Source organism: Microcaecilia unicolor, chromosome 2 (assembly GCF_901765095.1).
Source record: "Microcaecilia unicolor chromosome 2, aMicUni1.1, whole genome shotgun sequence".
In the NCBI taxonomy this organism is placed as follows: domain Eukaryota; kingdom Metazoa; phylum Chordata; class Amphibia; order Gymnophiona; family Siphonopidae; genus Microcaecilia; species Microcaecilia unicolor.
In genome coordinates, this window is record NC_044032.1 from 225,490,827 (window position 1) to 225,518,505 (window position 27,679).

The 27,679-nt window shown below is 43.5% G+C and overlaps 1 protein-coding gene across 2 annotated transcripts in view; it reads right to left on the bottom strand.

Moving 5' to 3' along the window:
• LOC115463334 (thioredoxin-like) overlaps positions 1–26,518 on the bottom strand; it is a 36,632-nt gene extending 10,114 nt beyond the window's left edge. The window contains exons 1-2 of one of the 2 annotated variants that reach the window (XM_030193742.1): positions 26,303–26,518; positions 8,166–8,270 (exon numbers count right to left, since the gene is read on the bottom strand). In XM_030193742.1, coding sequence (XP_030049602.1) covers positions 8,166–8,270; positions 26,303–26,326 — 129 coding nt within the window. In that variant the 5' untranslated portion in view covers positions 26,327–26,518. The remainder of the gene's footprint in view (positions 1–8,165; positions 8,271–26,302) is intronic. The other variant, XM_030193741.1, reaches the window with a different exon arrangement.
• Positions 26,519–27,679: the final 1,161 nt, after the last annotated feature.

Sequence of the window (27,679 nt, forward strand, 5' to 3'; positions counted from 1 at the left end):
TGAGGATCCCCACCAGCTACACACTATGGTTTGGGTCCCATAAATGGCAAAGACAGCTCAGGATCAAGGCTGGAGTGGGCTTGGGTGGCAAATTCAGTTGGGAAGTAGGACCAGTGCCAGGCAGACGTCTACAATCTGTACCCCAAAATTGGCATAGAGCACTAGAGATTACATATCTACATATAACATCACATTCAAAGCATATGTTATGATTGCAGGTGCTGTGTATCTCTATGGGGGAAGGATTAGAATCATATAGTTGATATTAGTGAATAAATAATGCCAGTTACTGGTGGGGGAAAAGGAAGACCTTCTTTGGGTGGAAAGCAATGGTATTGTGGTATTATGTTCAAAGATTACATTATATACCTGCCTATATGAAGTTGATGAGGGAAATTGTTGACTGCCCTGTTTATGATACCAGAGTTTAATCATGAAGAAGCCTGCTCAGAATGCCAGATACAACTCTGGCCACCTACTTGAACAGAGTGGATGGAAAGTACAGGGCTTTCTCTGTCAACATTTACTATGGGCCTGAGGCCCACCATGGATATGTCCCTACTCGCCTCTGCCCCTGCACCGGAGGGACAATCAGGGTATCAAGGTATGTTGAGCATCATGCATTTTCAGTTGCTGGACTCCCTTGATGAGATTGCCCAGAAAAGTGACAATTTGTGTCAGTAGTTATGATGCCTCTTGGTAATCTGGACATTGAGGTCTGGACTGAGACCACTAGCTGATTTTCTGTAGCTGCTCATACAGTGACTCTCTCTCACTGCTGACATAAATCTGATTTGCATTTTGAGTAGGATATAAAAGGCTCTGCAGACCTCAGTCCACACAATCATTTAGTCCCCTGAATGGTGTCCGTTGGGAGGGGGGGGGGGGGGAAAGCTTGGTTAATCAAGCCCTGAACCTGTGGTCTCAAATCTGTCATATTCTTCTGAAGCCTAAAGAGAAGGCATGAATTGCTGAAGGCCAGCACATTGCCTGAGTGAAAATGAATGGATCCATAATAAAGGTGCAATTTTCAGAAACCCCCCCTCCTCCCCAGTGCAATTACCACAGGTAATGTTTTACTCTCAGATCTGGTGGACAATTTTAAAAAACATGTAAGCACTGCTTTTCTTTAAAAATGTGCTCATTTATTTGGATTTTGCTCACACCTTTCTCAGTAGTAGCCGAAGGTGAAATACATTCAGGTACACTGTGAGGCATATTTTCAAAGCACTTAAAGAGGCTTATTTTCAAAGCACTTAGCCTCCCAAAGTTCCATAGAAACATATGGAACTTAGCCTCCCAAAGTGCTTTGAAAATATGCCTCTGTATCTCCCTGTCCCTTAGAGGAGCGGCTACGAGGGTCAAAAATTTACATCAAGCATGGATGCTGTTCAAAAACACCATCCTGGAAGCCCAGGCCAAATATATTCCGCGTATTAAAAAAAGGAGGACGGAAGACCAAATGACAGCCAGCATGGTTAAAAATTGAGGTGAAGGAAGCTATTAGAGCTAAAAGAGAATCCTTCAGAAAATAGAAGCAGGAACCGACTGAAAATAATAAGAAACAGCATAAGGAATGTCAAGTCAAATGGAAAGCGCTGATAAGGAAAGCTAAGAGGGACGTCGTTGGAGGCCAAAACACATACTAAAATGTTTTTTAGGTATATTAAAAGCAAAAAGCCGGCAAAAGAATTGATTGGACCGGTAGATGACCGAGGAGTAAAAGGGATAAGCAGGAAAGACAAAGCCGTGGCGGAGAGATTAAATGAAGTCTTTGCTTCGGTTTTCACTGAGGAAGACGTGGATGGGATACCAGTGCCAGAAATGGTATTCGAAGCTGACAAGTCGGAGAAACTTAATGAATTCTCTGTAAACCTGGAGGATGTAATGTGGCAGTTCTACAATCTGAAGATTAGCAAATCTCCTGGACCAGATGGTATTCATCCCAGAGTACTGATAGAACTGAAAAATGAACTTGCGGAGCTATTGTTAGTAATATGTAATTTATCCTTAAAATTGAGCGTGGTACCGGAAGATTGGAGGGTGGCCAATGTAACGCCGATTTTTTAAAAAGGTTCCAGAGGAGATCCGGGAAATTATAGACCGGTGAGTCTGACGTCGGTGCCGGGCAAAATGGTAGAGACTATTATAAAGAACAAAATTACAGAGCATATTCAAAAGCATGAATTAATGAGACAAAGTCAACATGGATTTAGTGAAGGGAAATCTTGCCCCAGCAATCTACTACATTTCTTTGAAGGGGTGAACAAACATGTGGATAAAGGTGAGCCGGTTGATATTGTGTATCTGGATTTTCAGAAGGCGTTTGACAAAGTACCTCATGAAAGACTCCAGAGGAAATTGGAGAGTCATGGGATAGGAGGTAGTGTTCTATTGTGAATTAAAAACTGGTTAAAAGATAGAAAACAGAGAGTAGGGTTAAATGGTCAGTATTCTCAATGGAGAAGGGTAGTTAGTGGGGTTCCCCAGGAGTCTTTGCTGGGACCGCTGCTTTTTAACATATTTATAAATGACCTAGAGATGGGAGTAACTAGTGAGGTAATTAAATTTGCTGATGACACAGTTATTCAAAGTTGTTAAATCGCAGGAGGATTGTGAAAAATTACAAGAGGACTTTACGAGATTGGGAGACTGGGCATCTAAATGGCAGATGACATTTAATGTGAGCAAGTGCAAAGTGATGCATGTGGGAAACAGGAACCCAAATTATAGCTACATCATGCAAGGTTCCACGTTAGGAATCACAGACCAAGAAAGGGATCTAGGTGTCATCGTTGATGATACGTTGAAACCTTCTGCTCAGTGTGCTGCTGCGGCTAAGAAAGCAAATAGAATGTTTGTTATTATTAGGAAAAGAATGGAAAACAAAAAAGAGGATGTTATAATGCCTTTGTATCGCTCCATGGTGCAACCGCACCTCGAATATTGTGTTCAATTCTGGTCGCCGCATTTCAAAAAATATATAGTGGAATTAGAAAAGCTACAGAGAAGGGCGACGAAAATGATAAAGGGGATGGGACGACTTCCCTATGAGGAAAGGCTAAAGCGGCTAGAGCTCTTCAGCTTAGAGAAAAGGCGGCTGAGGGGAGGTATGATAGAGATCTATAAAATAAAATAATGAGGAGTTGAACGGGTAGATGTGAAGCGTCTGTTTACGCTTTCCAAAAATACTAGGACTAGGGGGCATGCCAATGAAGCTACAATATAGTAGATTTAAAACAAATCGGAGAAAATATTTTGTCACTCAACGTGCAATTAAACTCTGGAATTCATTACCAGAGAATGTGGTAAAGGCAGTTAGCTTAGCGGAGTTTAAAAAAGGTTTGGATGGCTTCCTAAAGAAAAAGTTCATAGACCATTATTAAATGGACTTAGGTAAAATCCACTATTTCTGGGATAAGCAGTATAGAATATTTTGTACTTTTTGGGGATCTTGTCAGGTATTTGTGACCTGGATTGGCCACTGTTTGAAACAGGATGCTGGGCTTGAAGGACCTTTGGTCTTTCCCAGTATGGCAATACTTATGTAACAAGTTTTGCAAATGATTCAAAATGATGCTGCTCGGCTTATTATAGGAATAAAGTTGAGGTTGAGAGAAACCATTACTCCTGCCTTACATGGTCTGCACTGGTTTGCAGTTGTGGTACAGGTTAAATTGAACATATTGATGCTGCTGTTTGAGGTGATTAGATTTTCAAAACCACTCAATGTTGCCACTCTCTGAATGACATCCTATGGTGTCTTTAAGAGTTGTGCAAAGAGTACAAAATGCCTGGAAATGCACAAAAACACTAACATTCAGGTGTTTATATTATTTTTTTGTGTAAAGTGCAGTTTTGCAGTCTCTTCCACCAGTGAAGTATCTCGTGGGTTACAACCAACCACAAAGTCTGTATACTTGTTTCTCTTTAGGTAGTCTCAAGCCTACAATTGTCACAATAGAAATTGCCAGCAGCATATTTATTAAAGTAACATTCAGCTGATGATACAGGATGTTGCCAACCAGATCCGTTAGACATCAGTTGACATCCCTAAAGCAGCCAAAACAATCTCCCACTGAGGACACCTAGAATCACAGGACATTGCTTCCAGGGGTATCACTTTTTCACAGCAGGTGCAGCCATTAACCTGAGTTCATGCTTTCTCGTTTGACAGGCAAATCTGTTATATCCCATTTCAACAATCCTCCTCTGTCTATTTTCCTTTCTGTCTTGGTCTGCTTTCCTACAGATGTGCACAGTACAAGAAAAGATTTCAGAATACAATCCCGGTGTACTTCACCTTTCCTAACAAACTTAGGTGCACACTTTTAGCCACTGACTGGACAGCAATTCTCAGTTTACATAATTTACCTAGGTATTACCTCCAATCTGTCTAAGGGCCAGATGCACTAACTCCATGGTAAAAGCCCTTCCCTTACTGATACCCAGTTGCTGCTTAGCGATTCTTGAAAAAAGCAGGCAGTAAATCGCATGCAAATAAGGAAGTCAGTCGTTCAGCGGAGCATGTGCAGAGCAGCCACGTGTTAAGTGTGGCTGCTCTGCGAATGGCACAGATGGCTTCATACACGCAGACAAGCTGCATGTATAACAGCCATCTACAGCATTTTTTTTGTTTACCTTGATCCTGTTTAAAATGCTTCTGCAAGATGCTTCCTGTAGACACGCTTCACCTCCTTTCCCAGGAAGACTCCAATATCAATTGCCACAGAAGTGCCTGCCAATCACAGTGCATTTAGCTGACACTGGTGTCAGCTAAACACGCTGTGATTGGCTGAGAGAGACCAGATGGAATGGCTCTAAAAGAAAAATCAAGTGCTCTTTCAAGCTGCTGGCCATTGGGAGGAGCAAGAACCTGCAGATCAACTTCCTTGCACCAGCAACAGACGGTCTGCAGCTCACAGCAGCCCCAGCCAGGCATTAGCGAGAGGTGCAGACCTCCCGTTAGATTTTCTACAGTAAAGGTAGGGACTTTTTTGTGCATGGGGTCGGAAAACAGCTGTGCACAACCTTGCATGCAGATTATAATAGTAATTAGCTCATTATAATAGCTGTTAGCTCATTTGTATTCCATTTTCATTAGCTGCTACCGTGACAGGAAAATGGCTCGTTGAACCCTTTTGTGCATATCTCATTTTACTATTTGCTCGCTAAACTGGCTAGAACTAGTTTAAAAACCATGCTGCGGCTTGTTAGGTTTAGTGCATCTGGCTCTAAATCCTTTACAAAGGCACCAAAGAAAGTCAGCCAGGCAATATTCAGCCTATAGTGAACAGTGTTTTTTGTGTTGTTTTTTTCTTGCGGGCCACTCCATGCTGAATTGGTCCAGATATTTGGTGCTGGTCTACATTCGGGTATCGGCATCGAGTATCTGGGTCTTGGTGGCTCCTGGAAGTTCTCTGGGCATGGTCGATATTCAGTATTGGTGTCTGAATATGTACACAGACTCAATTATATGGGATATTTGAACTTTCTACATGTAAGGAAGACATAGTGAAATGTTCAGAGCTTTAAGTGGACTGACCCGTTTCATTGTTGTCTCCACTATAGGGATGACCTGAGTGCTCTTTAAAAGAGAAGATTTGAGAGGTAGTCTTGGAGCTGGTAGAAGGGAGAGGCAGAGTGCCATCCTGCTTCCTATTCTTCAGACAGAACTGGGAGAAAGAGAGAGGTAGGAGTCCTCCCACCCCTCTGCTCATAGAAGTTGCAGGTGGACACACAGGATGGTCCTCATGGTGATGCATCTGGCAGTTGAGCGCAGTTAGGCCCCTGTTTACTAAGGCACGCTAGCGTTTTTAGCACGTGCTAAAAATTAGCACATGCTAAATGCTAGAGACATCCATATATTCCTATGAGTGTCTTTAGCGTTTAGTGCATGCTAATGTTTAGAATGCGCTAAAAACGCTAGCACACCCTTAGCGCAGCTTAATAAACAGGGCCCTTAGTGATTTTGCTGATGAGATTTGAAAGAGTGAACTGGATTGTCAGCAACTCCATTTCATGCCCACTAAGATACCAACCAGGTGCCATTCATGATAGGAGAGAGATACCCAGAGAAAATTTGAGAAGTAGTCTGGAGCTGGAAGAAGGGAGAGGGAGCAGATGGCCATCCTGCTTCCTAGTTAACAAATAGAACTGGGGAAAAGAGAGAGGTAGAAAGTCCTTCAACCACCCTGCTCAGAGAAGGTGCAGGTACCCCATATACAGGATGGTCCTTGTGGTGGTACCTCTGGCAGTGGAGCGCAGTTAGTGATTCTGCTGATGTAATGAAGTGGACTGTCAGCTACTCCACTCCATGCCCACTAAGTTGTCTAGGGATCCCAGGAGAGCATGCAAAAAAGGATCATAATCTTTATACTGCTGTGTCTGGTCATTAAAAAAAAATGCATTTGTTTTTCTTTTCCTCATTTTGTTTGATCATAAGTTTGAAGTGTTCTCTATGGTACGACTTGTATCAGTTGAAAACATTTATCTGCTCTTATCAAATGAACATTAAGGGCCCTATGTACTAAGTGCAAAAGTGACTTAGCAGAAGTGCACTTTGTGCAAAACAAAATAGCACAAAATGCCTGGAAATGCACAAAAATACTAACATTCAAATGTTTTATGTTATTTATTTTTTTTTAGAGTGAAATGCACTTTTGCAAAGTCATTTTGCAATAGTAAACGTTTGCGCAAGTCTGCTTAACATGAAGTTTATGCAAATTTGGCATTAAATGAGCTGCTACGATGCTAAATCATGCAAAGCAGTTCATTAATGCCCAAAAATGCAAAAGTGAGCATTTGAGAAAGGCTTTCTGGGTTTCAACAAACTACAGCTCAAGAACTGTAGTTATTTTCCAAGACCTTTACCCCCCCCCAAAAAAAAAAAACTTTAAAGGGTCAACCTGCCCATTGGGCAAGACCCAAGATTCCCTACCCAGGGGTCCTCCCAATGGGCTCAATGGCCCCTCCACTGCCCTGATAAGGGGCTAAAACATTTTAATCATCCCCTCCCCAGTGACCCACCCTTTCCCAAAGTGAAGCTGCGGAGTAGTATGCTGACCTTTATCCAACCCAAGGGGTCAATCCACATTCACTCCTGTCCCAGCAGCTGTCTATATCAACATGATGCCGGGTGAATCTTTAAGTAATCTTACTGTTTTATTTATTTATTTAGATCTTGCTCACACCTGTTTCAGTAGCTCAAGGTGAGTTACAGTCAGGTACTCTGGATATTTCTCTGTCCCAGGAGGGCTCACAATCTTAGTTTGTACCTGAGACAATAGAGGGTTAAGTGATTTGCCCAAGTTTTAACCTGACTCCTAGAGGTAATACCATGAGTCTACTGCTGGGAAGTCAGCCAGCACCATATTGATATAATTTTTTTATTTTCTAGTGATGGCCTAATTTTTATTTGAATTCTAATCCACACTGATCCTTAGCTGGTATATAGCGGAATATAAATTCAGTTGTACTGTATTGTATTGTATTATTGTATAGACAGCTATGAAGGGAATTTCTCTTGGGGAGGGGATCTGGAAGGCTTCCAAAATCAGGCCAGTGGGCTCTTTAATTTCATCCCAATCACCAAGCAAAGGGGCCTTTTTAGAACAGCAAATTTGTTTGAGGCTTTGCCCATTCTGAAGGAATAGGCAGAGAGTTTATTACCCACAAGTCTTTCTTGTGGGGTAATAAAAACTCTGCCTTTTCTGAAGGAATGGGCAAAGCTTCAAACCTGTTATGCTATGCAGTAAAATAAGCCAGCTACTATGAATTCTCTCTCATATGCTATCTATAACACAGCATAGCAAGATTATACAGTCAGCAGTACAAACTTCTGTGTGCACACTATTTCTCTCTCTCTATTTCACAAATGACACAAAAGTTATGCATTTTATTTAAATACAATAGTTGTAACCACATTTCAAAACTAAGTGGAATGTTTACATTAGCTTCTAATCAGTAACATGAGGACTTCCGGGGACCACATCCACTATTGATTTAAATATTGGCCTTTTCCTGATACCGATTTAAAGGGGATTTTGAAAAAGACTACAAAATTTGTCTTGTTTATAGTTCATTTCTCTGTGGTTTCTACAAGAAGTGGCCTAAAAGCTTCAGAATCAATTGTCACATTTTTCTCCAAATCTTTTCCAACTTACCTTATAATATGGAGCAATCACTTGGCATGGTCCACACCATGAAGCTGTGAAATCTACGATTACTAGTTTGTCACCCTGTTCCTTTAGTATTTGGTCAAATTCGACCTGCAAAACAGAAGTGCAGAAGTCTCAGAACAATCATCCATAGTACTTCTCTTGGCCTATAATCTTCAGGATGTTACTCAGAACAGCAAAATATTTTCTCTAGTGTCCTTACACACTTTGGATTAATCACTGTAAAAGGTTAATTAAATAAATGCATTGCGGCCTGCGTGAAAATCTGGACATGTGGAGCCATCTTGTGTTCACTTGCACGATGGAAAGTGTCCAAAATGATAATACATATCATACCACCTTCCTTTTTGTCACCACTCAGGAGAGTCTGTACTGTATTTATGTGGCATAAGGAAACCAACTCAGCATATTTATGAGTGGTGGGAGTAGGAGGTTGAGGTTCCCACATCCAGGCCGTGTGTGGAATAAGTAAAATTGCAGCTATTCAAAGCACAACTCCAGTCTTCAGATTTGTGCCTTTATTTGGCACCTACGCCCCAACCGATGAGACTGCTGATGAGTCAGAGGCGCCATTTTGAAGACAGGTGCTGACAGTCAGGAGCATCTGGGCATTACTCCTGAACCCCCCCCCCCCCCCCCCAACACACACACACACTTAGAAACCAGGGATAACCCTGGTAAGTACTAGAGTGTGATACTGCTCTTATCAGGGGAGGGTTGGGGCTGGGTGCTGATGTTAGGGTAGGTAGCGCCACAGACTTTTTTACCTGCCCCTTCATTTAGACCCCAGGTCTGAACTGGAAGCTGGCACTTGCAAGTACCTCAGGGCAGATGCAAAAGCCAACAGGGACTTTTTAATAAATAGACACAGCTTATGTAAACCACTCTTCTCACCCAGAAGCGAGTTCATGCTCAGGAGGTGAACTCCTTCAGTTAATCTTGGGGTTCAGGAGACTGGGTGTGAACTACTCACTTCAGGGTCCCTCCAGGTCAAACACGGGAAACACACATTGTAACATAGTAGATGACGGCAGAAAAAGACCTGCATGATCCATCCAGTCTGCCCAACAAGATAACTCATATGTGCTACTTTTTGTGTATACCCTACTTTGATTTGTACCTGTCCTTTTCAGGGCACAGACTGTATAAGTCTGCCCAGGACTATCCCCGCCTCCCAACCACCAGCCCTGCCTCCCAACCACCGGCTCTGGCACAGACCGTATAAGTCTGCCCAGCACTATCCCCGCCTCCCAACCACCAGCCCCGCCTCCCGCCACTGGCTCTGGCACAGACCATAGCCAGGAGAGTCAAGAAAAGTAACGGAACTTTATTTAACAAGTGGAACTCTGCAGCAACAGTCATTGAAATCCTCAGCACACAGCTATGATGTAATCATTCACAATCTTATGAAGTTACAAGAGCAATTAGTCTTTCCTTATTGGGTTATGCACTCACACAAAACCCCTTTCACCTGACTTGTGACCAGCTGGCACTCCACAATCACCTTCTCCGATGTATCATCAACATCAACAGAGAATTGGATCCAGCATTTACTGTCCAAGCCTTTCAGGGGTTTACCCTGAAAGAAATCACTGGCCACAGGCAGACAGCATCCTACCCTTAAGCCTGCTTTGTGACGAGACTCCCCAGCCTGCAGGTCAGCTTCTCTATTCGGCTCAGGAGATTAACAGCAATAGCTTCAATCTTGCTCCTCTCTCAAGGTTTTGCCCAGATGGAAAAATTTTCCCCACCCAAAATCGGCCCTAAACCAGCCCAAAACCCACCCAAAGTCAAACCCCGCCTCCAACATCATCGACCCCGCCCCCTGACGTCACCTCTGATGTCGTTAACCCCACCCCCGACGTCACCTCTGATGTCATTAACCCCGCCCCTGATGTCAACCCCGCCCCGGAAAAGCTTCTATTGGACCAAATTGGACCAATAGAAGCCCCGGAAAAGAGCCCAAACCACGCACAGCTGCAACGAAAAAGAAGCCCAATTTCCTGCAGCCTTCGAAAATTTCCCACATCCTGGCTTAAAAACCAGCCCAATTGGGTGGGAAACCCACCCATCTGGCAACACTCTTGGTGGGGGGTTATAGACTTCTTAGACACAGGCTACCAAGAACAGGTTTCACAGCACTGCCCTTCCTTAAATAGTAATTCATCAGCTCCACCCCACACAGACTCCACGAATCAGGACATCCTCCAATGTGAGATGGACTCATGATTATTTTCATTCTGGGTTCCTCCCACACAGGACACCAATATAACAGGGGGTTACACTTACCATTGTAAAAAATGGTACGTACATGACTATTGCTGAGGCACATCCCCTTGAAATATCTGCATCCAGAGGTTATACACATGCAACAGGCAGCTTTATAAATTGCTTCTAAAAATTGCCTCCTTTACTGTCTCAGATACCCTCTATACATCCCACACACACTTTGTGCCCTACACACCATACTGCTGCCCCTCACATACATGCTCCTACTCCAGACACCCCTACCCTCAATATTCACCATCCACTCACATACCCTGCAGCAGACACTCCTCAGTTTTCATACCCACACCCCATCTCCTACTCCAACTGGAGCCTGAGAGGGACCCCTGCCCCCACTATCCTGGCTAATATGGCATTATCAGAGCTCATCTTAAAAGTCTTCACCCAGGGCCCACTCAGTCCTAGCTGAGCCACTGGTTCTGACCTATAAATACAATGCCTTACTGACAAAAACTGCCCTTTTTAAATTTGGAAGAAAGCTGCAAATCTAACACTGTGTTTCCAAGGAACAGCTAAATATTGTGATAATTCCATAGTCAGAAGTAACTCGTGATAGGTCCCTCCAAGCCCTTTTGATCCATTGATACACACCTTTCAACAAAGAGTATTAAAAGATTTAGGGCCAGATGCATCAACCAAACGATAAAAAATCTAAAACATTAAAGTCCCTAACGAATTTAAAAAAACGAAGGATGCACCAAAAAAAAAAAGTCAAAGTACAATGCATCAAACCTGTGTAATCCCCGTCGGTAATCGGCCCCTAACGCATGCGCAGAGCAGCCAAGCGTTATGCTGGCTGCTCTGCGCATGCCACAAATGTCAAAACTACCAAAAAAAAACCCCAAACAAACAGGTTGCATGGATCGGGAGGGGGCAAAGGCGCTCATCAGGAGCATCCTTCACGGACGGCCTTGCCCCCACCCCGCCCGAATTCGCCGCTACTCCCCGCTTGCCCCCCGCCCACTTCAAAACCAAAATAAAAATCAAACTAACTTTTAAGGCTGCCCCAGCCCCTCTCCCTTCCTTTCTCTTTCCCAGCCCCGCCTCCCGATATCCTCCGCCCTGTGCCCCGCCCCCTCTGGCCCCTCCTGGGGTCGTCGCCACCATTCCCCCCCTCCACCGGGCCCGTGCAGCGCCTCTGCCTCTGTGTGAAGGCGCTGCACGGGCAAGAAGAACAGCTCAGCTGATGCCTTCGCCCAGTCTTCTCGTTCGCGTCTCTCTCCTCCTGGGCCCGTCCCCATCTGACGTGGGGGGGAAGCGGGGAGCAGCGGCGAATTTGGGCGGGGTGGGGGCAAGGCCGTCCATGAAGGACGCTCCTGATGAGCGCCTTTGCCCCCTCCCGATCCTTTTTTGTTGTTAGTTTAATTTTTATTTTAGGCAGAGGGAAGCGGGGAGCTCATTTTTCTTTTTAAACATGATTTTTATGGTGCAGGGGCCAGCGGGGAGATGACAGCTCAGGCCTTAATGACAGGTCTGAGCTCACGTTAAATTTCTGACAGTAAGTGATTTGTTGCTATCGTCGGTATGGTTAGTGCATTCCGAATTGTCAACATTTCAATGGTAGTTTCTCGTTTGCATTCCGGTTTCGTTAGCTGCTAGCTTCATCGGAAAATGGCCTTTGATGCATGCTACAGTTGAAAATTTCTTCGTTAAGGGTCAGTAAAGGGTCGTTAAGGTTTAGTGCATCTGGCCCTTCGAGAGATTCAAGCATGATAAGGAAATGTGGTGTGTTCAGAAGCTTGCCACACCTTATATACTCCCATCTGAACATGCCTTTTTACTTAGAATTCCTAAATTCTGATGCAAGTGCATACCATTAATTTACTGCATCAAGAGCAGACATGATTTTTTTTACTGTGGTAGTAAAGAAACTGAACTGAAATGTAGCACTTTTTTTTTTTACTACTATTTGCTTGTAATGGGGACTGAGAAAGATCCCCTTACCAATGCTTTTCCTTGGCATATGTGACTTCAGAGATTAATTTGGCATCCGAAGGCTTGAACATAAATGAGTGCTGCAAGTAATGTGTGATTTATTAGTTAGGCATGTTTATATAGATATATAGATTCATTATTATTATTTATTGCATTTGTATCCCACATTTTCCCACCTATTTGCAGGCTCAATGTGGCTTACATAGTACCGTGATGGCGAGCGCCAATTCCGGTATGAGAAATACAGAGGTAGTTGTTTTAAAGAACATGAGTTACAGAATGAATTAAGTGATTAAAAGGAGAAATTAAGTGTCCTAGTTTGGTAGAAGTTTCGTTGTATTGCTTGATTCGGGTATTTAGGTTGGATCGTTATGGTATGCCTTCTTGAATAAATTGGTCTTTAATTATTTCTGAAAGGTTGTTATGTCATGCATTGATTTCAAGATGTTTGGTAATGCATTCCATAGTTGTGTGCTTATATAGGAGAAGCTGGTTGAGTATGTTGATTTGTATTTTAGTCCTTTGCAGCTTGGGTAGTGGAGGTTTAGGTATGTGCGTGCTGAATTTTTTGAGTTTCTGGTTGGTAGATCTACTATGTCTGCCATGTAGGTCGGAGTCTCGCCATGGAAAATGATGGCAGATAAAGACCATATGGCCTCATTAGTCTGCCTATCCATCCCATCTACTGATCTCTACAACCCTTCCTCTCATTTAGAGATCCTCTGTGCTTGTCCCATGCTTTCTTGAATTCAGGTACAGCCCTCGTCTCTACCACCTCCACTGGAAGGCAGTTCCATGCATCCACCACCGTTTTTGTGAAGACATATTTCTTTAGATTATGCCTGAGTTTATCCCCTTTCATCTTCATTCTGTGCCCCCTCATTCCAGAGCTTCCTTTCAATTGAAAGAGACCTATGTCCTGTGCATTTATGCCATGAAGATATTTAAATATCTCTTTATCTCTTTCCCTCCCGCTTTTCTTCAAAGGTATACATATTGAGATCTTTAAATCTATCCCCATATGCTTTATGATGAAACCACTGACCAATTTAGTACCAACCATCTAGACCACCTCCATCCTGTTTATTTCTTTATGAAGGTGCAGTGTCCAGAATTGTACACAGTACTCAAAGGGGCCATTTTATTATTTATTTTATTTTTATTTATTTATTTTTGTTACATTTGTACCCCGCGCTTTCCCACTCATAGCAGGCTCAATTCGGCTTACATATTGTATACAGGTACTTATTTGTACCTGGGGCAATGGAGGGTTAAGTGACTTGCCCAGAGTCACAAGGAGCTGCCTGTGCCTGAAGCTGCATTAGGTACTAATGGGCACCTAACCCAGCAAAAATGGTCTAATGTGAGATGCCCAGGCCCACCCAATCTTGGCTCAGGCCCACCCAATTTGTCCTGATCCTTCAATCATAGCCGGACTTCTAGGTGCCGGTTAGGCTGCACTGCACAGCCTTTCAGTTCAGCCGAGTCTCAGCATGTGTATGCAGGCAGCTGGCAGCAAACACAGCAACTCGATTCCTCCTTCTCTTGCTTAATTTTTTTAGTGCAGTGCTAGGTCGGGAAGTCAGGAGTGCGATTTAACTTTTAATCTCAGCTGCTGTGTGGGCAGTTACCTTATCAGTGCTGCTGCAGTGCTCCAAGTCTGCTCTCACCGGGTCTCATGGTGCCTATCTTGCCTTGCACCCCCCCCCCCCCCCCCCACACACACACACACTGTGCTCAGTGTTTCTTTTTTTAAGAGCTTTCTCGACTGTGTTTTCATTTATAACTTGTTCTTCGGCGAGGTCCGGCTTTGGCTAAGAGTGGTTTAAGAAATCAGCAGTGAGTAGATTTTCCCACAAATCTATTGGTGTTTTCATGAGAAGTTTTTTAACTTTAATTTTCCACTGTTTAATCTTTTCACAATCTAGTGGGTTTTCTAAGGATGTAACTATGGAGTCAGTGAGTGCGTTTTAATTTTAGGCAGGGGAACGCTGCTTTTCCTTTTTCTGTATTTTATATGCACTACTACTACTACAAATCATTTCTATAGTGCTACCAGTCGTACGCAGCGCTTCACAGTTGGACACTGTGATGTTATTGCCAGAGCAAAATGTTTCACTTTTCGTTTACATCATTAAACCATAAATTGGGTATAGTTATGATTTATACATATCACTTTCACTTTTTTTGTTTGGGGCACAGTCCAGTCTTTGGTCACAGAACCTTTTCAGTGTTTTAGTTTCACTTCTGGAGATTTCACTCAGGGGCAGATATTCATAATTACACCCTCTGCCTACTTAAAAAAAAAAATTGAACTCACTTTAGTTATCAGAGTATGGCATTGCATGTGTGACCCACAAGGTGGGTCAGAAACCCCTGAGGAAAGAGAGAATAGAAATGAGCCCCTTTATGTCTCTGAGAGATCAGCCTTCAGTTCAGTGGTTTACGTTGATGCAGGGCAGCTGCTGGGTAGACTAATTAGAAATCCATCATCAAGTGCCTTCTAAGGCATTATTTTCTAGTATCTCGAGAAACGCTATCCATACTTATATGTATGGTCCCCACTCATATTACCTCTGGGCCCACCCAAAATGTCAAGTCTGGCTACGCCGATGCACCAGAGGACCTCTTCCAGCTGGTATTACTGCAGATGGCAAAATTGTTACACGTACCGATACCTGTACTTATAAGAGAACCAGGCACCCGATTCCATTACAGTATGGCTTCGGGGAGCCTAAATGGAGGCGCCCACTTACAGAATTGACTCCATAGCAGGGGCGTAGCTACGTGGGGCCACGGGGGCGTGGGCCCCCACAGATTACGCCCTGGCCCCCTCTACATTTGACCCCCCCCCCCGCCATCGCCACCCGCACCGCCGCCGCATCAGGTACTTGTTTGCTGGCAGGGGTCCCCAATCCCCGCCAGCTGAAGAGTTTTCTTCAGCGCCGGTCGACTCCGGTGCCTTCCTTGTGGGATCATCTGTTTCTGACGCCTTACATCCTGCACTGGGCTACATGCATGATGCAGGATGTAAGGCGTCAGAAACAGATGATCCCACAAGGAAGGCGCCGGAGTCGACCGGCGCTGAAAAAAACTCTTCGGCTGGCGGGGATTGGGGACCCCTGTCAGCAAACAAGGTACCTGATGCGGCGGCGGGGCAGGCGGTGGGAGGGGGTTTGCGGTTGTGGCGGCAGTCCAAATTGGCGAGGGGGTGTTGCGGTTGCAGTCCAAAGTGGTGGGGGGGTCAGCAGCAGCAAGGGGGGGGGGGGAGGTGGTGGGGGAGGTGGCTAAACAGTGCCCCCCTCAGGCTCTGGCTCCCTCTCCCGCTGAGGTCTGGCAACGTCCCTGCTCCATAGTGGTTTTATTTTTAAAATTCTTTAATTCTGTTTCATTTTTGTAAGGTTCTTGGGGAATTTTGCCTCCCCCATCCACTGGAACTCAATGAGAGTATTCTGCTAAATGTAGAATAGCCTTCTCAAGTTAATGCACCCTATCCTACCACTGTATCTCCCCTGCTTTGCCCATATTCAACTCCTTCCTAAAAACCTACTTAACTCAGGCTGCTTTTAAATGTTAAACACCAGGTTTCCCCAATCATAGCATTATTGGGGTCAAAATTTAAAACAATTTAACCAGTCAAAGACAGCTGCTGGCCAGTTAAAAATTGCTTGTATGGTGTTATCCAGTGCTATTCAGCGACACATTTATTTTATTTATTAGGATTTATTTACCATCTTTTTGAAGGAATTCACTCAAGGTGGTGTCCAGTAAGAATAAATCAAACGTGAGCAATAGACAATTACAGCAGTAAAAATATTCAAATAACAATAGAAAGTATGGCATAGTATACAAATTACAATATCAACACAATACGTAACAGAACATTTTAATAGACAGCGTAGGGTATAAGCAAAGATTGAACACATAGATAGGTAAGAGAGTAAGAGGATTTAGAAATAAGGGAACTAATTAACTGGTTAGTGCCAATGGATATCACCACAGACCGCTAAACTCAAAGCTGGCTATTTTATGGGTGGTCCAGAAGTGGAGTTGACACTTATGCAATTAAGTGCCGATTTCAGCACTTAACCGCATAAGTTAAGCGTGCAAATCGGACCACATAAAACTTAGACCTATCTTTATGCAGTGTCACTTATGCGGATCAGCACTGAATATCACACTTATCCACTTAAGAGATAGCCAGATGCAGGAGCCTGGATATCACCGCCGGACATAGCCTGGCACTGAATATCTGGGAATAATGCCTCTGGTGGCTTAAGAAAACACTCATCGCCGCTGGCTAAATAGCAACCTCAGGTGTTAACCATGCTTCCTCTAATAAATGCATTTCCTGCAATCTCTTCTTTGCAGAGAGTAGCCTAGCAGTTGGTGCAGCGGACTTTGAGGGGAACTAAGGTTCGATTCCCACTGCAGTTCCTTATGACTCTGGGCAAGCCACTTAACCCTCCATTGCCCCAGGTACAAATAAGTACCTGAATATACCATGTAAACCGCTTTGAATGTGTAGTGACAAAAACCACAGAAAGGTAGTTTGTCAAGTCCCATTCCTTTTCCTATCTGTAACTATACAGCACTGTGTATGTCGTCTGTTAGCCATAGTACTAGCTGCCTGCTCCCTCTCCCTGTCTCTCCCCTTTTCAAAAAAAAATAAACTGTTCTGACATGTAGCTACACAGCTACAAAAATCATAGCAGATCCTGTTCCTTAAGTGCCCTGTCTCACCTCCGGCAGGCTCTCACCTCTTCCTGGACCTGCCCTGCCCTCCAGCAGTAGCACAGCTACAGCAGCCATCAGAAGCTGTTTCAAATAGGATTTCTGGTAATATAGTAGCTTTAAAGTAATCCAAGGACAGACTGAATTGAGTGCCTAGTTCTGTCATGTTTGGTTACTACTAACTAAAGTCATTGTACATAACTTCAATGCTGGCACTGCTGTGAATGGCAGTTTTGTGGCCCAGACCAGGCTGCAGCTGGTTTGAGCTGGAGTCTGCTATTCCATGGAACTGGCAGGGAGGGATCACGGTCACACTCAACACTAGGCAGGTTGAAAAGATGGCTGCTGCAAGGATAGTGATATTCGCTGGCCTAATAGGGTGTTAAGCGATAGGCTATGGTTCTTCCAAAATTTCTTATGGACATCTCTTCCATAAGAAAATAAGAACAGACATACTGGGTCAGACCAATGGTCCATCTAACCCAGCATCCCAACAGAGGCCAATTCAGATCCCAAATAGTAGCACGATTCATCCTACTGAGGACAAGCAGTGGCTTTCCCCATGTCTATCTCAAGATTAGGGTTTAAAAGAGAAATTGTAAGGTATTGATAAACACAGTTAGAATAAAAATTAAAAAAAAAAGCAAGCAACCTTTATTAGCTAGTCTCCATACCTTTTCCCCATTGTTTTAAAACTTGAAGTTTCTGCCACAGCATTAACAGATAGTCTCTACAAGTCACAGAAGGGCCCAGTTCAGTCCTCATTCCCACCCACCCCTAGCTAAACTCTTTATTTATAGTTATGACAAGAGGGGAATTTTCAATTTTCATTACAGTCTGAATTACATTTAATTAGTTTCTAAGAAGCAAACCCTAAATAAATTACAAATTACAATGGTCAAAAGGATCATTATATTCATTTGATATGCCTAGTACCTTAACAAGTTTTAATTAAACATCTTTATAATGTTAAGATGCAGACTGTAGTCCAGCAGTGAGAGGGGTGCTAGCCAGTCTTTTGCATTGAGTGCCACATGTATAATTATCTCCCATCTGGTGAGATGTCATGTGTATGCTCGATGCAAAGAGCTCCTATCTCTAAGAGAACGAGTCCGCTCTCTTGAAGATAGAGTAGCAGACTTGGAGAAGCTGAGGGAGATAGAGAGGTATATAGAGGAGGCCTACAGGGACATTGTAGAGAAGTCCCACCTCCAATCTGGCAGCGCCTGAGCTGCCTTGAAGGAAGGAAGCCTTCGAAAATGAGAGCATCACTCTGGTGCAGCTGGAAGTAATCCTGTAGACAGGACCAGCACACCAGGGAATGCAATATCCTCTCACACCGAGGATGTGTCTCCAGGAGCTACAGCCCAGGTGGGAAGGGTTAGGACGGCTGTTGTACTTGGTGATTCGATTATTAGGCATGTACGTATCTGGGTGGCCGGTGGATGTAAGGATCACCTGGTCACTTGCCTGCCTGGTGCAAAGGTGGCAGACCTCAGGAGTCACCTAGATAGGATTTTAGAGAGTGCTGGGAAGGAGCCGGCTGTCTTGGTACATGTGGGTATCAATGACATAGGAAAATGTGGGAGAGAGGTTCTAGAAACCAAATTTAGGCTCATAGGTAGAACGTTCAAATCCAGAACCTTTAGGGTTACATTTTCTGAAGTGCTACCCGTTCTACGTGCAGGGCCCAAGAGACAGGCAAAGCTCCAGAGTCTCAATGCATGGATGAGACTATGGTGCAGGGAGGAGGTTTTTAGATTTGTTAGGAACTGGGCAACATTCTAGGGAAGGGGGAGCCTATTCTGAAAGGATGGGCTCCACCTTAACCAGGGTGGGACCAGGCTGCTGGCATCGGCATTTAAAAAGGAGAAAGAGCAGCTTTAAAACTAGAAACTGGGGGGAAAGGCCGACAGTCGCTCAAAAGCGCTTGATTCAGAATAAGGTATCTTTTAAAGATATCACCAAAACAGGAAAGATAGGGTATCCCAATAGTGAGGCTGACAAAAAGACCGTAGTAGATCAAGAGGGGCATAATCGAACGAAAACGTCTATCTCCATGGGCATTTATCTCCGAGAACGGGTCCGTGAAGGGGCGGACCGAACCGTATTTTCGAAAAAAATAGACGTCCATGTTTTATTCGACAATTTGTGAGCTGGGCGTTTTTGCTTTTCAGCGATAATGGAAAATGAAAGCGCCCAGCTCAAAAATGAATAAATCCAAGGCATTTGTTTGTGGGAGGGGCCAGGATTCGTAGTGCACTGGTCCCCCTCACATGCCAGGACACCAACCGGGAACCCTAGGGGGCACTTTTACAAAAACAGGAAAAAAAGGTAAAAGAGCTCCCAGGTGCATAGCACCCTTCCCTTGTGTGTTGAGCCCCCCAAATCCCCCTCAAAACCCACTGCCCACAAGTCTACACCATTACATAGCCCTAAGGGGTGAAGGGGGCACCTACATGTGGGTACAATGGGTTTGGGGGGGTTGGACGACTAAGCATTAAGCAGCACAATTGTAACAGGTAGGGGGGATGGGCCTGGATCCACCTGCCTGAAGTCCACTGCACCCCCTAACAACTGCTCCAGGGACCTGCATACTGCTGCCAGGGAGGTGGGTATGACATTTGAGGGTGAAAATAAAAAGTTGTGAAACATCATTTTTTGTGGTGGGAGGGGGTTAGTGACCCAGATTCCCTCTGGTGGTAATCTGGTCATTTAGGGCACTTTTTGGGGCCTTATTCGTGAAAAAATAGGGTCCAGGAAAAGTGCCCTAAATTCTAGCTACAAACGCATACTTTTTTTCCATTATCGGCGAAAGGCGCCCATCTCTGTTCGGGTGATAACCATGCCCCAGTCCCGCCTTCACCACGCCTCCGACACGCCCCCGTCAACTTTGTACACTTCCGCGATGGAGTGCATTTGAAAATGTCCAAGTTCGGCTTTCGATTATACCGTGTTATTCGTTTTTATGAGATAAACGTCCATCTCCCGATTTAGGTCGGAACTTGGGCGTTTTTCTCATTTGATTATAAGCAGGCAAGTGACCTTAAACAAAAATAAAAATCAGACAAAGATTACAAATTGATACTGTCAAGTACTGAGCACGATGTAAATAGGAACAGCAAACAGTTTGAAATGTCTATATAAGAATGCCAGAAGCATAAGAAATAAGATGGGAGAGTTAGACTAAATTGCACTAAATGAAAAATTAGATATAATAGGCATCTCTGAGACCTGGCGGAAGGAGAATAACCAGGTGGACACAGTCATACCAGGGTACAAATTATATCATAGTGATAGGGTGGATTGAATTGGTGGAGGGGTAGCATTGTATGTTAAGGAGGGCCTTGAATCAAATAGATTGAAAATTCTGCAGGAAACGAAACACATCTTGGAATTGGAATCCCTATGGATTCAAATTCCATGTGTAAAGGGGAAAAGGATAGTGATAGGAGTGTACTACCATCTGGCTGGCCAGGATGAACAGACAGATGTAGAAATGTTTTTGGAAATTGGGGACGCTAACAAACTGGGAAATACAATAATAATGGGTGATTTCAATTACCCCCATATTGACTGGGTAACTCTAACATAAGGGAGTGCTAAAGAGGTAAAATTCCTCAACGAAATCAAGGACTGCTTTATGGAGCTGACAAGAGAAGGAAAAATTCTAGACCTAGTCCTTAGTGGAGCGCATGATCTGGTGCGGGAGGTAATGGTGATGGGGCCGCTTGATAACAGTGATCATAATATGATCAGATTTGATATTAGCTTTGGAGTAAGTATACACAGGAAATCCAATACGTTAGTGTTTAACTTTCAAAAAGGCGACTATGATAAAATGAGAAGAATGGTGAAAAAAAAAACTTAGAGAAGCAGCTGTGAGGGTCAAACATTAAAATCAGGTGTGGATGCTGTTCAAAAATACCATCCTGGAAGCCCAGGCCAAATATATTCCATGTATTAAAAAAGGAAGGAGGAAAACCAAACAACAGTCGGCATGGTTAAAAAGTGAGGTGAAGGAAGCCATTACAGCTAAAAGAAAATCCTTCAGAAAATGAAAGAAGGAACCGACTGAAAATAATAAGAAACAGCAAAAGGAATGTCAAGTCAAATGGAAAGCACTGATTAGGAAGACAAAGAGAGACTTTGAAAAAAAGATTGCGTTGGAGGTGAAAACACACAGTAATTTTTTTTTTTTTTAGGTATATAAAAGCAAGAAGCAGGCAAAAGAATTGGTTGGACCGGTAGATGACCGAGGGGTAAAAGGGGCAATCAGGAAAGACAAAGCCATATCGGAGAGATTAAATGAATTCTTTGCTTTGGTCTTCACCGAGGAAGATTTGGGAGAGATACCGGTGCCAGAAATGGTATTCAAACCTGACGAGTCGAAGAAACTGAATGAAATCTCTATAAACCTAGAGAATGTAATGGGACGATTTGACAAATTGAAGAGTAGAAAATCTCCTGGACCAGATGGTATTCATCCCAGAGTACTGATAGAATTGAAAAATGAACTTGTGGAACTATTGTTAGTAATATATAATTTATCCTTAAAATTGAACACGTTACAGGAAGATTGGAGGGTATTTATTTATTTGTTACATTTGTATCCCACATTTTCCCACCTATTTGTAGGCTCAATGTGGCTTACATAGTACCGGAGAGGCCTTCGCAGGCTCCGGTGTGAACAAATACAGGGTGATGTTGTGGTAACACCGCTATTTAAAAAAGGTTCCAGAGAGGATATGGGAAATTATAGTCTGGTGAGCCTGACATCAGTGCCGGGCAAAATGGTAGAGACTATTATAAAGAGCATATTCAAAAGCATGGATTAATGAGACAAAGCCAACATGGATTTAGTGAAGAGAAATCTTGCCTCACCAATCTATTAAATTTCTTTGAAGGGGTGAACAAACATGTGGATAATGGTGAGCCGGTTGATATTGTGCATCTGAATTTTTAAAAGGCAGTTGAAAGCATAGGAGCCAACATTTCAAAATTATTGGGGGTGCTAAACCCAGTGGAAATAACCCCTCCCTGGACACATTCAATGAATATTCTCTATATTGCGGGGTGCTCAAGCACCCACAGCACCCACAGAGTCGGCTCCTATGGTTGAAAGTACCTCATGCAAGACTCCAGAAGTGATTTCATGATGAATTGGGATGTTTCTCTGTGAATTTTACTATTGTCCAGTTCTGTATACTCTAGCTTTTATGTATCATTGCATGTTGGTGTATCTGTAATTTTTGCTTTCTCAATAAACACTTCTTTGAAACTAAAAAAAAAAAGAAATTGGAGAGTCATGGGTTAGGAGGTAGTGTCTTATTATGGATTAAAAACTGGTTAAATGAGAGAAAACAGAGAGTAGGGTTAAATGGTCAGTATTCTCAATGGAGAAGAGTAAATAGTGGGGTTCCCCAGGGGTCTCTGCTGGGACCGCTGCTTTTTAACATATTTATAAATGATCTAGAGACGGGAGTAACTAGTGAGTTAATTAAATTTGCTGACGACACAACCTAATTAGATTGTAAGCTCTGTCGAGCACGAACTGTCTCTTCATGTTCAAGTGTACAGCGCTGCGTATGTACAGTAGCGCTATAGTAATGATAAGTAGTAGTAGTAGTATTCAAAGTTGTTAAATCTCAAGAGGATTGTGAAATATTACAAGAGGACCTTATGAGACTGGGCGTCTAAATGGCAGATGATATTTAATGTGAGCAAGTGCAAAGTGATGCATGTGGGAAAAAGGAACCCAAACTATAGCTATGTAATGCAAGGTTCCACATTAGGAGTCACTGGCCAAGAAAGGGATCTCGGCATTGGTGTTGACGATATGTTGAAACCTTCTGCTCAGTGTGCTGCGGCGGTTAAGAAAGCAAATAGAATGTTAGGTATTAATAGGAAAGGAATGGAAAACAAAAATGAGAACGATATAATGCCTTTGTATCGCTCCATGGTGCGACCTCACCTCGAATATTGTATGCAATTCTGGTCGCTGCATCTCAAAAAAGATACAGTGGAATTAGAAAAGGTACAGAGAAGGGCAAAGAAAATGATAAAGGGGATGGGATGACTTCCCTATGAGGAAAGGCTAAAACAGCTAGAGTTCTTCAGCTTGGAGAAAAGACGGCTGAAGGGAGATATGATAGAGGTCTATAAAATAATGAGTGGAGTGGAATGGGTTGATGTGAATTGTTTGTTTACGCTTTCCAAAAATACTAGGACTAGGGGCATGCAATGAAGCTACAAACTAGTAAATTTAAAACGAATTGGAGAAAACTTTTCTTCACTCAACATGTAATTAAACTCTGGAATTCATTGCCAGAGAACGTGGTAAAGGCAGTTATTTTAGCAGGGTTTTAAAAAGGTCTTGGCGGCTTCCTGAAGGAAAAGTCCATAGACCATTATTAAAATGACTTGGGGGAAAATCCTCTGCTTATTTCTGGGATAAGCAGCATAAAATGTATTGAACTATTTCAGGATCTTGCCAGGCAGGTATTTGTGACCTAGATTGGCCACTGTTGGAAACAGGATGCTGGGCTTCATGGACCTTTCGTCTGTCCCAGTGTGGCAGTACTTATGTACTTATGCATACTATAGACTTTTCCTCCAGGAACTTGTCCAAACCTTTCTTAAACCCAGATACACAAACTGCTGATAATGCATCCTCTGACAACAAGTTCCACTGCTTAAATTATTCATTGAATAAAAAAAATATTTCCTTCTGTTTGTTTTAAAAATAGTACCATCTATGTAACTTCCTTGAGTGTCCCCTAGTCTTTGTACTTTTTGAGAGTACAAAAAAAATCAATGAATTTTTTCCCATTCTACACCACTCATTATTTTGCAGACCTCTATCATATTAAAGACTGCTACACTGATTTCACTGCTAACCAGTTAACGTTTTAGCAGTCAAAGATAGACCTGCTATTTAAGTGGCCTATTTTGATCACTCAACATAGCTGGTTTGGTGCTGAATATCCAGGTCTAACTGGCTATGTCATGTGATATAGCTGTTAACTGGGATATTCAGCAGGCGATAACTGGTTATCTTCCACTGAAAATCCACATTTAGGCATGTAAATGAGCTGTTTCTGGCCAGTTAAATAGTTTTGAATATCAGAGGGGAAGGAGGGGGATCAGTATCTATCTCCCTCTTTATAGAGATAGATACATACATACACATACAAAAATAGATAGAACACATAGAGGGGCATAATCGAACGTCGCCGGCGATCTATTTTGGCGGCGGCACTACAGCTGGCCAGAACTGTATTATCGAAAAAGAGGGCCGGCCATCTTTTTTTTTCGATAATACGGTTTAGCCTGGCCAAATGCCAGAGTTTGCCGGGTTTGAGATGGCCGGTTTTGTTTTTCAGCGATAATGGAAAAAATTGCTGGCGATCTCCAACCCAGCGACATCCAAGGCATTTGGTCGTGGGAGGAGCCAGCATTTGTAGTGCACTGGTCCCCCTGACATGCCAGGACACCAACCGGGCACCCTAGGGGGCACTTCTAAAAATTTTAAAAAATATATACAAATACCTCCCAGGTGCATAGCTCCCTTACATTGGGTGCTGAGCCCCCCCAAATCCCCCCCAAAACCCACTCCCCACAACTCTACACCACTACCATAGTCCTTATGGGTGAAGGGGGGCACCTACATGTGGGTACAGTGGGTTTTGGGGGGTTTGGAGGGCTCAACACTTACCGCCACAAGTGTAACTGGTAGGGGGGATGGGTGTGGGTCCACCTGCCTGAAGTCCACTGCAACCAACATAAACTGTTCCAGGGACTTGCATACTGCTGTCAGGGAGCTGGGTATGACATTTGAGGCTGGCATACAGGCTGGCAAAAAAGGTTTTTAGTTTTATTGTTTTAGTGTGGGAGGGGGTTGGTGACCACTGGGGGAGTACGGGGAGGTCATCCCCATTCCCTCCGGTGGTCATCTGGTCAGTTTGGGCACCTTTTTGAGGCTTGGTCGTGAAAATAAAAGGACCAAGTAAAAGCGGCGAAATACTGATTAACACCGCTTTTTTTTTCCATTATCTGCAAAAGCCAGCCATCTGGTAGCCACGCCCATGCCCGCCCATGTCCCGCCTTCGCTTTGCCGCCGACACGCCCCCTTGAACTTTCGCTGGCTTGGAAATGGGAAAGCGGCGATGGTGTCAAAAAAGCAGCTTTCAATTATACCGATTTCGCCGCTTTTGCGAGATCGCCGGCCATCTCCCGATTTATGTCGGAAGATCGCCGGCGATCTCTTTCGAAAATAAGCCTGATAGGCACACACGTATACTTGTATTCCATTCAATCCTAAAAAATGAATGACTCTTCTGAAATGATTGATAAATTCAGTGTCAAAAAAATATAAGGGTATACCTTTTTCCTATTAAACTGTATCCTTTTTCATTATGTATTGACCTTCAATTCTGCACTTTCAAGCTAACATGGCAGCCATATTGCCTTAGTCTAAAAGCATTTGAATACGTTATTATATTTGGTTTACAAAATGTGGCTCTTCTGTAACCAAATGTTTTTAGCTCATCTTTCTCTTTCTTAAATCTTGACGTTGGAGAATGGAATTGAATTAGATTCTTCAGGATTGCAGAAACCCAGTGAGAAGAAGGTTAATAAAGGGATTCTTTGTAATAACTCACATCACTGCCACCTGGATTGACACCTTAACGCCTAATGTTTCTTTCCCAGTACTGGAGAGGGGAGGGAAGGAAAGGATTTTGGATTTAACTCTTGCCTTCTTTTCAACTGTTACATTCACGCAAAGTAGGTTTTGGGAGACATACCCTGTGATGTTAGGGTTCTTTTTTTTTTTTGTTTGTTTCCAGTTCTGAAAAGATTTGACCCTTTCTAGCTGCTGATGCACATAATAAGCATAAAATTACTTTTTAGGGAAGGTAGTTAGTAATCAATAACTAGATGCACTCCTGAAATAATTTGATGGAGTTCTTCTTTTTGCACTCATTGGATTATAAACTTCTTTGATATCTATTTATAAAGGGTGATATTACAATTTGAAATAAACAAAGATTAACAAACCTAGATTGGGAGACTGAATTCTCTTTCATCCTTACACACTCTGAGGAATGTGCTGAAGAATTCAGGCAAATGAATCTCAACAACCTTTCTAGAGAAAGAAGCCTTACCTTTGACTGGATGTGCTTCACCATCTTGAAAGTTTCCTTAAGTCAGCAAGAGCGAAGACTTCTCAAGGATCACACCGAGGCAATACATGCCCAAATCAGCTCTGTCACCCTGATATAAGCAAAAATCAGGCTCATCACACCCAGCCCCTCCCACTCTGATACAACCAACAACACACACCACACCCTTCCCTCCTACTCCCACTCTGAGAGCAGTTTCTTTCCTGTAATTGGAATGACTTAGCAAGGACAAGGAATTTTACTACCCATGCCACAATTATATTCCAGGAAGAAATGTAGGAAATGCAGAGAGTTCCTCCTGAGAGTTTCCCTCCTTACCTGTAGACAGATGTAAATAAACCTAAAGGGCGCTGGCTGGCAGGCAGGTACGTAAACGTTTTCAGTGACTAGGGTGACGTAGACTGACTTTGTTTAAGGCTTCCGGACTCAGAGGCTAATGCAGAACACTTCCAGCACAGTTATTACAGGTTTAGCACGGTTTTACCACAGGATAGCAATGCAGAATGCGTTTCAGAGTGGGTGTTAGCTCACATGGAAACTGCATTAAAATATTAAAATGTGTTTTAATACAGTCATTAACTTATCCCACAGCCATGCGGGGGGAGGGGGGAAGAAAAGTTTTTCCTGCATGTCTTGCACAGGATACTTTGCACCAGGTCCGGGACAGCAGCACAGAAGGGTTGATTAAGAGGATTGGGTTTCTAGCAGTGCTGCCTCTCTTACTTCAGCCTCACCATCCTGCCAAGATTGCTTTTTGCACTGGCCCCAAGTCTGCCAGCCAGCCTCCCTCCTCCTCCTCCCATCAACACAAAAATCTCTGGGGGAATCTAGTGAGCCCCCTCTCTTTCTCCATCCCAACCCACTCGCCCAGATTGTTAAAAAAAAATCTCTCAGGTATCTAGTGGCACCCCTAAGTTCCTGAAACCTTTTTTGAGCCACCCCCAGACCCCCCCTCTCTCTGTACCTAATGGCAGGAGCGAAGTGCATCCTTATCTGGTAAATTGGCCCCTGCCCTGTGTATCCCAGGATGCATTGTATGAGGCAGGCGCACACCATTTTGAAGATGACAGCGCTGGAGGCAGGAACGAGTGAGCCTCACTCCTGCCTTCAGGAACAGGGGGTCTGGGGACTTGAAAAAGTGATCAGGGTGCCACCAGACACCAGTTTGGAGGGTGGATCAAGGTAGGGGAAGGGAGAAGGACCCATTAGACTACTACATATTTTGGTGTGTTGATATTGGGGGCACTGCCCTCCATGATGTGAAGTCATCCCAACCTGAGCCTACCAATGGGGCTGGAAGAAGGAAGACTATTGACTTGTGGGGGCCAGATGAAGTGACAATGATGATGACAAAATGAG